The sequence below is a fragment of the Glossina fuscipes genome, unplaced genomic scaffold (genome assembly GCF_014805625.2).
Source record: "Glossina fuscipes isolate IAEA_lab_2018 unplaced genomic scaffold, Yale_Gfus_2 112, whole genome shotgun sequence".
Classification (NCBI taxonomy): Eukaryota; Metazoa; Arthropoda; class Insecta; order Diptera; family Glossinidae; genus Glossina; species Glossina fuscipes.
Window position 1 is genome coordinate 5468017 of NW_023998455.1, and position 12131 is coordinate 5480147.

General features: G+C 34.8%; 2 protein-coding genes across 2 annotated transcripts; one reads left to right on the top strand and one right to left on the bottom strand.

Annotated features, from left to right (window-relative positions):
* Positions 1-363: 363 nt before the first annotated feature.
* Positions 364-4894, top strand: LOC119639312. The gene is made up of 4 exons (XM_038036614.1): positions 364-1563; positions 1625-1801; positions 3420-4544; positions 4606-4894. Exons 1-4 carry the CDS (start codon positions 525-527, stop codon positions 4803-4805), a joined length of 2541 nt encoding a protein of 846 aa, XP_037892542.1. The 5' UTR covers positions 364-524; the 3' UTR covers positions 4806-4894.
* LOC119639633 (serine/threonine-protein kinase rio2) lies at positions 4806-7657 on the bottom strand. Its single transcript, XM_038037132.1, has 6 exons — positions 7288-7657; positions 7089-7230; positions 6642-7020; positions 6384-6575; positions 6147-6318; positions 4806-5570 (listed from the first exon to the last, which is right to left on the bottom strand). Exons 1-6 carry the CDS (start codon positions 7351-7353, stop codon positions 4899-4901), a joined length of 1623 nt encoding a protein of 540 aa, XP_037893060.1. The 5' UTR covers positions 7354-7657; the 3' UTR covers positions 4806-4898.
* Between the last annotated feature and the right edge of the window lie 4474 nt (positions 7658-12131).

Sequence of the window (12131 nt, forward strand, 5' to 3'; positions counted from 1 at the left end):
TGCGATTAGATTGGGACCTATTGGTCGGCATATCGTTTGCAAGAAAGGACCCAAATTATCATAGAAGTGGCGAACATGTCGAGAATTTCAAGAGAACAAATTTTGAAATCTAAAGGTTCTTCAATAAAAAAGAAAAAATCTCTTTGTTGTAAAGCACTGCTTTCTCATAAATATCGCGGTATGCCGGACGGTTCAAGATTTTTTCAAATGTAAGCGATTAATAATGACTCAAATAAATGCAAGTAGGTCGTGATCAAGGGTTGTAAGCATAAAAATGACTACATCCGCGTTTTCCTTGAATTGTAAAAATAAAATCCCCATAATGAGGACAGTGAACAGACTACATATATGTGTAGAAATTTACTTTACTAGATTATCTTTTCAAATATTTATTTAACTGAAAGCAGTTGTTGCAAACTTTATTGATATTATCATAAAAACGGATTATACGCGTAAGTGTAATAAGGCAAAAATTTGAAAATTCAAAGCACGTTTGGAATTTGTTCTGTGCATGATACAAAGCGATGGACACACCGCAATGGTTAACTGAACAGTATTTAGAAGAAGTCTTGTACCGTTATCACGACGCGAAAGCTTTAAATATTCTAAAACTAAGCATAAATCCAGCGTTGGCTAAAGGCGAGAATTTCGGCGGTAACTTAAATAAAGTCATTATTCATTATCAGTTGAATGATAGCAAAGAGATTGTGATACGAAATTTTATAATAAAAACTGCCTACGAAAATGATGAATTTGTTGTTGAGAAACTAAAACCATATGACATTTTCAACCGGGAGATATCGATATACAAAGAAGTGCTACCGAAATTGAAACTTATACTAAAGGAAATCATCAGTGATGATGACGAAATTTTTACTGAAGTTATCTTTTCGGACTATGAACGACAAATTCTGATATTTGAAGACGTATCCGTGAGAGGTTACACTATGGCCAGTCGTGTTGAACGTTTGGGCAGCGATCATGTAAAATTGGTCTTAAAAAAGCTGGCCAGGCTGCATGCTGCTTCGGCAGTTTTAAATGAAAGGGAAAACAAAAGCCTGGAAATATACGATCGCGGATTTTTTAATCAATATACCGATACTTATAAGACCTATTTTGTTAGCAACTTAATGGCTTGTGCGCGATTTTTAAATCACTTACCGAAATATGCTAAATACGCTGAAAAGTTGTTTGCTTTGAAATCGAACTATATGAATATAGGGCTTAAGTGCTTTAATCCTTGCGAAAATCATGTTAATGTCCTGGCGCATGGGGATATTTGGACAAATAATCTAATGTTTCGCTACGATTCAATAACAGGAAAGCCGGTCGATGTTCTAATAATAGATTTTCAATATGCATTTTGGGGTTCGCCAACACTCGATTTGCATCATTTCTTCAACACTTCGTTAAAAGAGACATTGCGTCTTAACCGACTAGATGAATATTTCCAAGATTATTACAACCATTTCGCAGAAACTCTATTAAAATTGAATTACTCTTCGAAATCTATACCTAGTCTAAGGGCATTCTGTTTGGAAGTCGAGCAAAAAAGATTTTTTGGTAAATATTTATATTTATCATTAATTATTGAAAGCATTTGCAATTTTTCTCTTTCTTGAAGCTTTTCACTCTGCAGTCGTTATACAACCTGTTATGATTAATGAGGACGCAAACGAGGTTGATTTTAAACTTGTATGGGGAGAAGACGAACATGCAATTAATTTTAAAAATAATTTATACAAAAATGAGGAAGTTCAAAATGTGTTACGAAATTTATTACCAGCTTTTGACAATAAAGGCCTTTTAGAAGTTGATCAATAAAATTTTTTTTAAAAAAACTAAAGTGCTTCCCATACCATAAGGTTTCAATGAAAAGATCAACTTGAAGTGTGTGCGGATGTATGCGAAATTCAGAGGGACCTGAGACATACTCACAATTCACCTTACCTATCAATTCGGAATCATTTTCTGAATTTGCAGAATTATTTTCTGAATCCATCTAATCTTTGTCCTTCATAACGACGGATAATGGAATTAAGAGTGAAAAACCTAAAGGTACTACGAAATTTGTTTAACATTATAAAACAATTGATTACTTATGTGTCTCGCTATTATTTTAAAACCTAGCTTCCTTGCGCTCGGGCTCAAAAATTAACCTAATGTGGTCGAAATTTGCTGCGGTTAATTTTTAAGCCAATTTACAGTCGTGGGATAGTTTTAAACGCCAAATATTGAAAATTGCGCTTTTTAGACCAATAACATTTTAGTTGCCATTCAAAGTCTTTGACCGAATCTGAACGGAACCTATGAATAAATTTGTTATCAAACTTCTTCATTTCATGACAAATGTTTAACGCGTTGCCGTAGTGTTACCATATTCGACGGCATCTCCATTCTTAACAAGTGATGTTTTTTTTTTGAACATGTAAAGAAAAAAAGCAGCTAACGGGTTTTTGGGAGAAATGCAGTTTGTCGAAGGTGAAGAAAGGAAGATTTGTGCACACAAATTGAAAAATTTTCGAGCAATTCTTTAGTGAACTAAATAATTTTAGGTGATAATTGGAAACTTGAAAAAAAAAAAGGAAATTCAAAAAAAATCATTATAAAAACCTCTAATGGTATGCATTGGAAAAATAGACGCATACGTTGTCTAAATTTGATAGACTTCGTTTTTATATCAAAGATATATTAAAAAGTAGCCGCCTTTGCCCGTCTGAAAGCTTAGTTCTTCTAGGAACCGTCACATAAAAGGAGATGCGCTCACCTGATGGGAAATTTCCAAATTAATTTCTTATACGGAAAAGTTGTCATTTAGCCATTTGTGTCGACAAATCTGAAAAATTACGGTTTTGTCACATGGTGAATGATCGCAAAATTGGTTCCACCTAATCTGTTTTCAATAGGGCCAAATCAAGTTAGTATACCCTCTTGTGCACTCAGCCAGAATTTATTCAGTAAAAAGCATCTGCAGAAAAATGCCATCGAATTATTACCAAAATTCTGATGCTCGCGAATTATTAGATGTTCCATGTTAAATTTATACTAAGGGAAGAGAGTAGAAAGAAACTATTTGACCGTATCTTCTTTTACATGCTTTTCTTCTCTTCAAATGTATACAGAAATTGTGAAAATGGACTGACTATTTATCCTCCCAACCAACGCACTCTTTCTCTTTACGATGTTAATTAGTGATCCGCAGAAATATCGTAACCAACACAAACGAGCGCTATCTTAAACTTTTTATAACACAGATATATTTGTTTCTAGCCAGCAAGTTAGCAAGTTTTGAAGTGACATCCACCCAATAAATTTTTATTAAAGCACCCTACGAAATTATTAAGATAACAATTACATCTAAACACTAATTAAATCATTAAGATTAAAGATGAAAAATTTAATAAAATGCAATGCATTAGCTAAAGGTTTAGCCATTTGTTTAAAAGAAACCATAAACTTTCGGCGGAGAAAAAAAAAGGAAATAAACATAATGGTGGAAAATTCGGTTTGGCGCCCTTCAAATTGGGTAACCCATGCATATGTGGAGAAAATTTTAAAGGAATATTTTGAAAGTCCACAAATACGACTTCTGCAGATGGATATGAAACCGGCCACACTAAACGGTGAAAACTATGCCAGCGTTATGAGCCGCATCTATGTCAAATATGTTACATCATCTGATGAAACAAAGCCCGAAGAAAGGTTTTTGATTTTGAAAAGTTCATTTGGAAATGATCATGATATAGCAGAAATGTTTACAGAGTACAAAACCTGCGAAATAGAAATGGTTATGTATGAAAGAATTTTACCCAAGTTGTCAGCATTTTTGGGAACAACCAAGTTCTATGCACATACGTTAAAAGTTGATTATGATCACTCGGCCATACTTTTTGAAGATCTAAGCGCCAGTCGGGGTTATGTGTTGGCTGATCGTTTGAAAGGCTTGGATGAAAAACATGTTTTCATGATATTGAAGAATTTGGCAAAATTTCATGCTGCCGCGGCGGTGCTCAACAAAACCACGGAAGGAAGTTTGGAGAAGTTTGATTATGGCATGTTTAATAAACATACTGACAAGAATGCTGCACTATTTGAACACATGTTTGAAGTATGTGCCAAATATTCCGGTAGCTGCTCTCAATTGGGCAAATACTATGAGGAGAAATTAAAAAAATTAATACCTTATATCGTTGAAAAAGGGCGAGATGCTTACGAGAGTAAGCCGCACCACTTTTCCACACTTTGTCATGGAGATTTGTGGGTTAATAATATGCTAATTTTATACAATAGAGAGGATAAGACACCAGAGGATTTGGTCTTCATTGATTTCCAATTATGTCGATGGAGTTCACCAGCAATCGATTTGCATTATTTTTTTAATACTTCTTTAGAACCCAAATTGCATTTAGATCCTAATGCTTTGGATAGATTTGTACAATTCTATCATTCGAATTTGGAAGAAATGCTACGCAAGCTTAATTATCGCGATCACATACCAAATTTACGTGAGTTTGTGTTGCAATTGGAAGAAACTCGATTTGCAGGTAAGTTCTTCTACTTGCGCTACAAATGAAGCGGACTTTATCAACTATCCTCTTATACTAGCTGTTGCAGCCGCCTTGGCTGTACAACCAGTCGTAACAACTGAGCCTGCAGAAGGCGCCGATTTACATTGCTTTGTCGACGATACAGAAAAAGCCCGTACATTTCGTCAGAATTTATATGGAAAAAAACGTTTGCAGAATAACGCAATCAAACTGTTACCATACTTTGACGCACTTGGTTTATTAGATGTTCCCTGTTAAATCCAAGCCAATGGAAGACTTGTCTTCTTTTGTTGTGGCTTTATGCAAAAATTTTATTGATAAAAAATTATGAATATAAAATTGTCTTCCCCGTTAAAATTCCCAGCCAGCATACTCTTTCACGACATCCCTATTATCTTTACGATGACGATGTAAGGCACTTGCTTCGCCCTTTGCCACACAACGTTTACGCATTTCCATTTTCTCCCTCTTCTCCATGTTACGTTTCATACGCTCGCTTATAACAGTGGGAGCGATAGTACTCGCTCTTGTGGAATATGAACGCTGCGACCGCGTATCGTCTAATAACTTTTCCACAATTCTTAACCGATCCAAACGTGAATTCCTGTCGAGTTCTAGTACTTCACCCGTTTCTGAATCCTTCGAATTTTCATCTTTCTGAAAGCCCTCAACGTCAGCTACTGGATCAGTCATTTCGCCTATAGACCGATTGTTGTTGCTATTCTGATGATGTTCTTGTGCATTTGTCTCCTCAAATTCTGTTTGAGGACCTACAAATGGATTTTCTGTGAGTGATGTTGCATTTTCAGGTAAATCAACTTCTGGTCCTAGTTGTATGTTGCTTAAATATTGAGTGCACGACTCTATATAACGTCTCACTGAAGCATCGCTTTCCTTGCATGTTTTTGATTCGCTAAAAGTGATCTCATTTTCAAGTTGTTGACGATAAATTTCGATTTCTTCTTGAGTAGCTGGTTGCGCTTCCTCGACGTCCAATTCAGGCTCATTAATCATATCATATTCCTGTATTAAAAATATTATATATATATATGTATAGAAATGTATTAATATTATTATCATAGAATGGGTTTTAATCTAGTTAACGGAATAAATTGATAGACTTAAGAAAGCATAACAGAGCCTATAGCTATTTTAGGGAAAAGATCAATGACATATTAAATGATTAAATGTATTTATCATCTTTTTTCTTAATTTTATTTGTAACAGACTACTTTAGGACACCCATTGGATTTATTTTAACGAATACATTCTGCCAAGCGAAGTATATACAATTCTACAGCAGTTAGGAAATAGGTTTTTTGTAAGATTGTGAAGATGCTTTGATGAGTTGTCGATCCAAAACATTTTTACAAAATGTATCGTTCACAGAGAGAGATGACTTATTTTAAGGCTTATAGAGGAGCATTGCAGATGTGACAGTTAACCTTAAATCACTTGTCACCAAAAATTAAGTCTGTTAAGTGTTCTAAAGAAACTAATATGACCAAATATCCAAGGTATTACAAGTGTATGTCCATCAGTTTTTTGTGTATGTAAATGTTTTGTGAAAATCATATTAAGGATGTATCTATAACATACCTTCATTAAATCTTTTTCCATATCCTTAGTAACACCATAACCTGTGCAATGCACTTGACTATCCAAATTGTCTTGACGAATTAAATCAGAGAATTTAGGATATTCCGAACTCTCGTAATCATACTTACGACGAAATAGTTCGCGTACACAGTTCACATCACGGTCAAAGAAACTAAATATTATATGTAATCTTTGTCATTAAGATGTATAATTGTTGTCTTGGCAATCTTAGCTTACTATTTCGCATTTTCATGAGAGGTGGACATCATTTGCGGAAAATCGATTAGTATCGGCTTGTCTTCTTCGTTTAACATTATATTAAATTCGTTGAAATCTCCATGTATTACCCCAGAATTACCGAGACGCACTATTAAATTCATCAGATCATCATAAACCTGTTCAGGGTCTCCCAATTTATGTATTTGTGTCCTAAGAAGCATAAAAACTATTATATTTTTACTAGTTTAGAATATTTTTTGAGAAACTTGAACTTACATAGGCCAGCCATTAATTAACTCCATTAAAACGCAATGGCGATTAAAATCAATAGGTTTAGGTACTGGGAAACCATGTTCATGTAAAGCTGTCATATAAGCAAATTCTCGTGTAGCTGATATTCTAGACAAGTATAGCCAAGAAGCTTTATGACGACGCCCATGATAATCGCGCTTAGTTTTTACATTACGAAAGCAAGTTCTACCTAAGCGATGTAATTTTAAGCAAATTGGATTATCATCCTCATCGGCTACAATGAAGATATTCGACTCTTTTCCAACACCAATTTGATTGCCAAACGAAGTGACTGAGCCGCGTAAAGTCAAGCACTTTAGCGCTAAGTAGTCATAACCAGTATTTGTTAAACGGTATCCGTCAACTGCAATCGCATGGCAAGGATTGATGTTAAGTGTTTCTTCTAATGAGTTTATTCTTATAACAGCTTACATTTTTTACCCCTTTCATAAGACACTAGCTTATGTTTGCACAACTCTTTTAAGAGTTTATGAACTCCTCCCGCTTTTAGATTAGCTATGGATGCAGCCAAAGAACCTGTGACCAGCTCATGATTCTTCATTCCCATTTCAATCTACGAAAACATATGTCTCATTATGTGAAATTTTTATAAAGTTCTTTAATGTTTTACCGCAGTTAATACGCGGAAATCTTCTTTACTCAAATAACGTAAAAATTCTACGTTCAATTTCCCCATAGTTTACGATTTATTTTATTCACTTTTTTGTTGGTTTGCTTAGGTGTATTGATTAGTGGCTAATACACTTTTTTTTATTTAAGCCAACGTACACATGGTATTATTTAGCGAGATATTAATAAATCAGCTGCCGTTAAGTTTACGATATTGCCACATCTGAAGAGATTCTTTTGCAAATCAGGCACGTGGTGAATATTTAAAACATCCAACCCGCGATAAAGATAATTTCTTCTTTGCTTCCATACATATGGTAAGATAAGCCTTCGCTGCGTTTTAACAACAGATCTTAGGAATTTTTCACAGATTTTCGATCTTTTTAACAGACTTTCCTTTTTTGTAAACAAGTAAGCCATATTAGCAAAGTCTCACCAATCCATTCACATAAATACTTTTCTTCTTTTTCTGTATTTATTTTGGTTGCCATGGCATTTTTGACATTTGCTTGACACAAGCGAAAATACATGCTGAACCGTCAGCTTTTGTGAAAATTTAAAAAGATTATGGTGGTTGAATAAGTTGTTGATAAAAGCCTTCAACTCGGTAGAAAAGTGAAATAATCAAAAATTTTTGAAAAGAAATAAAAAGAAAAAAGTTAAAAAAAGTCAAACGTGTTGTTTATAAATATATACACATAACTACTGTTCTGGAAATAAAATAAACTTCTTATTCATTCATAAGAAATTTTGTTTAAACACATTGGCCGAATATATATAGCGGTGGGGAGGGCGTAGAAATATATTTGACGTATATGATTTCAACCTTTTGTAAATATGAATACAGGTATATCCTTTCAAAGCTAACGTTTATTTATATATGTCTCATACATCATTTACTTCAAAATAAAATAACAATAATAAAAACTTTTTCAAACTGCTAATAAATGTAAATGGGTTTATTATCTTTTGATTTTTATAATTGGTTATTGCGAAATTTCCCTAGTATGGGCTGGGAGCTTTTTTTACAAAGCGCGTAAAATACGACCCGCTGAATTTGAGCATAAGGAAACACCATCTTTGAAATATGCGATAAAATGTCGATGATTCGTGATTGAACCAGAAAGTTAAAACAATGAACGGCCGCATAATTAAGTTGCATATTTTTGAACCATTTAGAATTTGTATAAAAACAATTAAATATAACTAGCTGTATTTTAATATTCATATTCAACGCTACTAAGCTGTCTTCGAGAATCTAAACACTATGAAACTTAATAGTTGCTAGCACAACGATACTTCGCTTATATTGCAATAAATTAGATAAGCGAATAGTTGGCAAAGAAAGGGGGCTGATACAATGGGACGCCATTTTCGTTTTCGAGATAAAAACTCACGCGTGGTAAATACCGTATAACTGTCCGCACAGCGGCATACGACCGTGTAACTCTGAGGTTCGTATAGTTTTCTGGAAATCTCGTTGGTGTATCTAGCAATTTTGTATAGCTTCGCGTTATGAGATATTAATAATACTCTACAATAAATATACTATATAATAAAATGCGCGAGTAAATAAATTATTATAAGAATAAAAATAAACGTGTGAATGAGTGAGGGAATGACGTAACATCCGAAAATGAAAGACGGGCCTTTTGCTCTAACCCGCAGTCTAAGCTAAAATTATGTGCCTTGTCCTGGATATCGTATATAGACCTTACGAAGACAGGAGAGAGATGAGAGAGAAGAATACGGTCTACAGAATTTTCTCATAAGGCGCAAGACTTCTGATATTCGCGCCAGGATGGCCATGTACTTTTTCGCACTCCTAGATTTAGCATGCACCCCATTACTTTCAGCTCTTTACTTTCTCTTATTCGCATTCTGCATTTGATATCTCCTGCATTGCATTCTTATTGCATCTATCCCTGTCCACTATGTGAAAAAAGCTTTCAGAATTTTTCATAAAATATTTATAAATTTCTAACTAATCAGTGCTTGTAAATACTATTTTACATACGCTTATTCATATTCATATATTCATGTTTCTTAGAAAATCGTTAAGAAAATTCATATAAAAAACACATGAAACAAAGAAAATTTGTAGATATTTTCTCCAATTTCAAAATATAGCGTAAAATGACAAAGCCTTCAATATTTTCCCAAAAATCCGTGGAAAGAAAGCAACAATAAAATCCGTATCACATCTTTCAGTTTCATTACAAAAAAAAAAAAAAAATTAATATTAGTTACAGTGAGAACTCAACCCATAAGTACAACATATAAAAATTTAAGTTGTGATTAGGAGCGCAAATCAACCTCGCAACTATTCATCCCACACTAAAAAATCTTTCCATTACAAATAGCAGAAGTGTTTATGATTGTAAAAAAATCAACGACATCACTATGCACTAAGAGTAAAATAAAAGACTCCTCTTTAGCATGTTACTGATAAATATATATTCCATATTATGCTAAGGAATATGTAGAAAGGAATGGCACTTAAAAATACATATAAAATATATTTAGCTGATCTGTTTCAATTTTTTTCCAAAATACTTCGCTCGTTTCTTTTAATCTTCCCCGCATTGGATAATAACCTTTTTATAACCATAATTTGATTCAGACTGCGCAGCTGCAAAAGCTTGCTCGATATGTGACCATTGATATCTGGCAGCAATCATTTTGTCCATTGGTGCACGGCCTGATTTGATAAGATGAATCGCAGTGGCAAACCTGACAAAGGGAATGAATATTTAGTAAGCCATTGTTTAATCTTATGAAAAAACTCACATGTTCTTTGAACGAAAGCTGGGTATTATTCGTATATTTTTCATGAGTACATCCAGCGCATTAAAACATACACCCTCTGATTCACATTCTGTTAATACACACGTTCCGCAAGGCCTTAAGCACATGACTGCTATATTCATTGTTCGTTCGTTGATAGCACAATTGATGACAACGTCGGGCCAGTCCTGAAAAGTGCAAAAGATGCCTTCCAATATCTCACCGTAGTCGCCATGAACATCATAACATACGCAGTCAAAGTCAAAATCATCATGAATTGACGCCAGAGGAGTGGCCATGGTGCAAGCAAAGACTACATTCTTCGCACCTATTGCTTGAGCGCAAAAAGCCGAAGCAACCGCAATGGCTGATGATCCCATGATTAATACATTTGTGGTGGGTGTAATGTGTGCTTTGAAAACTGCTTGACAGCCTTGGGCTAAAGTTTGTGTTAGCGCTGCTTCGACCATGCCAACAGAGTCAGGTAACTTGTAACATAAGTCGGCTGGATGTACTTGATATTTCATTAAAAAGCCATTGTAGACAATATTATTGCACATGTTGTATACACCTCGCTTGCAGAACTCACATATACCACAAGACAGACTGGATTCCATGACAACACGATCTCCTCTGCGAAGACTGTGTATACATTCTCCAGTTGCCTCTATGATGCCAGTAGCGTCGTGACCCAACGAAATGTTGGCGCTATTAGTACTACCATGTTCATAAACGTGAATGTCTGAACCAGTGATGGCCACCTCACCAGTGCGTACTAAAACATCTGAAATGAGATGAATGAAAAACGACAATCTATAAAAATTGAAATAAAAATAACCGAAACCGCTTTATCACACCATATCTTCGCTTGAGAGTTTGTAAGAATAAGTGAATACAGTTTACATTTTAATATTAAAAAGTTTCGTTTTCTCAACTTACCATAGGCGCTAAATTTTGGAATGGCTGCACATACTTTTTTGATTTCACATGCTTTTTCAATTTTGACTATTTCATTGTTCCTACATATTGTAGAATTGTAGAGCTCAACTTGATCGTCATTTAAGTCGGCTTTTATTAGAGAACAAAAGTGAAGAATAGCGGATTGGCTGAAGTGTCGTCCAATTGTTGAAATATTGACAGAGTATTGCGATAGGAAAATTAACGGCGACAAAAATATTGAGCTTTTATTTTCTACCTTGTAATGAAAAACATAATTCAATACGTTTAGTGAGACGCGATGAAAAGTAAAATTTTAATTTGTTACTTACTCTTAGTTTTCGAACCAACTCCCTTTCTGTTTTTAGCAAATTTTTTACAGGCTGTTGTGGTCGGGTCTTTACACAGCCTTTTTGGACACTCAGTTTCAAAATCAGTATAACACACTGTTAGTTTATTTCTAGGGCGAGCTTTGGGATCTGGCCTGCGAAATCTAGGTTTTACCAATTTTGAGAGCTTGCATTTAAAGGCGTTACGTTCAGAAATCACTTTCTCAGCGTTGCTGCTTCTCTTCCCTTTGTCACTTTTATGACGTCTTGTAAACCCCAAATCTGAAACTGGAAACATCCGAGTAATACGGTAAGTAACAAATGAACTTTTGAACGCAGAGTCAAGTGTATGCTGGCTTATGGCCGAATACGTTGAAAATTTTCGACATCCAGGTTTGTTGCCGTCGTCCTTTTTGCAACTGTCAGCGTCATCTTTGAAACAATCGTCTTTGGTTTTGTCTTTAGGACGCGCATTGGGATCAGGCTTTCGTTTCGCTGGTTTGACTTCTTTAATCAAATTGCATTTCCCTTTTCCTTGCTCCTTAGCATTTTTGTCTTTAGAAGCGCCTTTGGAAGCAAATAACCTTTCGAAGTTAAGGATAGGTTTAATTGCTGCAGCAAGTCCTGCAGCTGGAAATGTTGAATAACATTTAGGTTTGCTATCTTTTTGGGAAACACCACAGGGGCTCTTCTTCTTGTCACCTTTGCCGTCAGATTTGTTACCATTTTTGCTGCAAGGATCAGCCTTTTTGTCGTCTTTCTTGTCATTTTTGCTGCAAGGATCAGCTTTTTT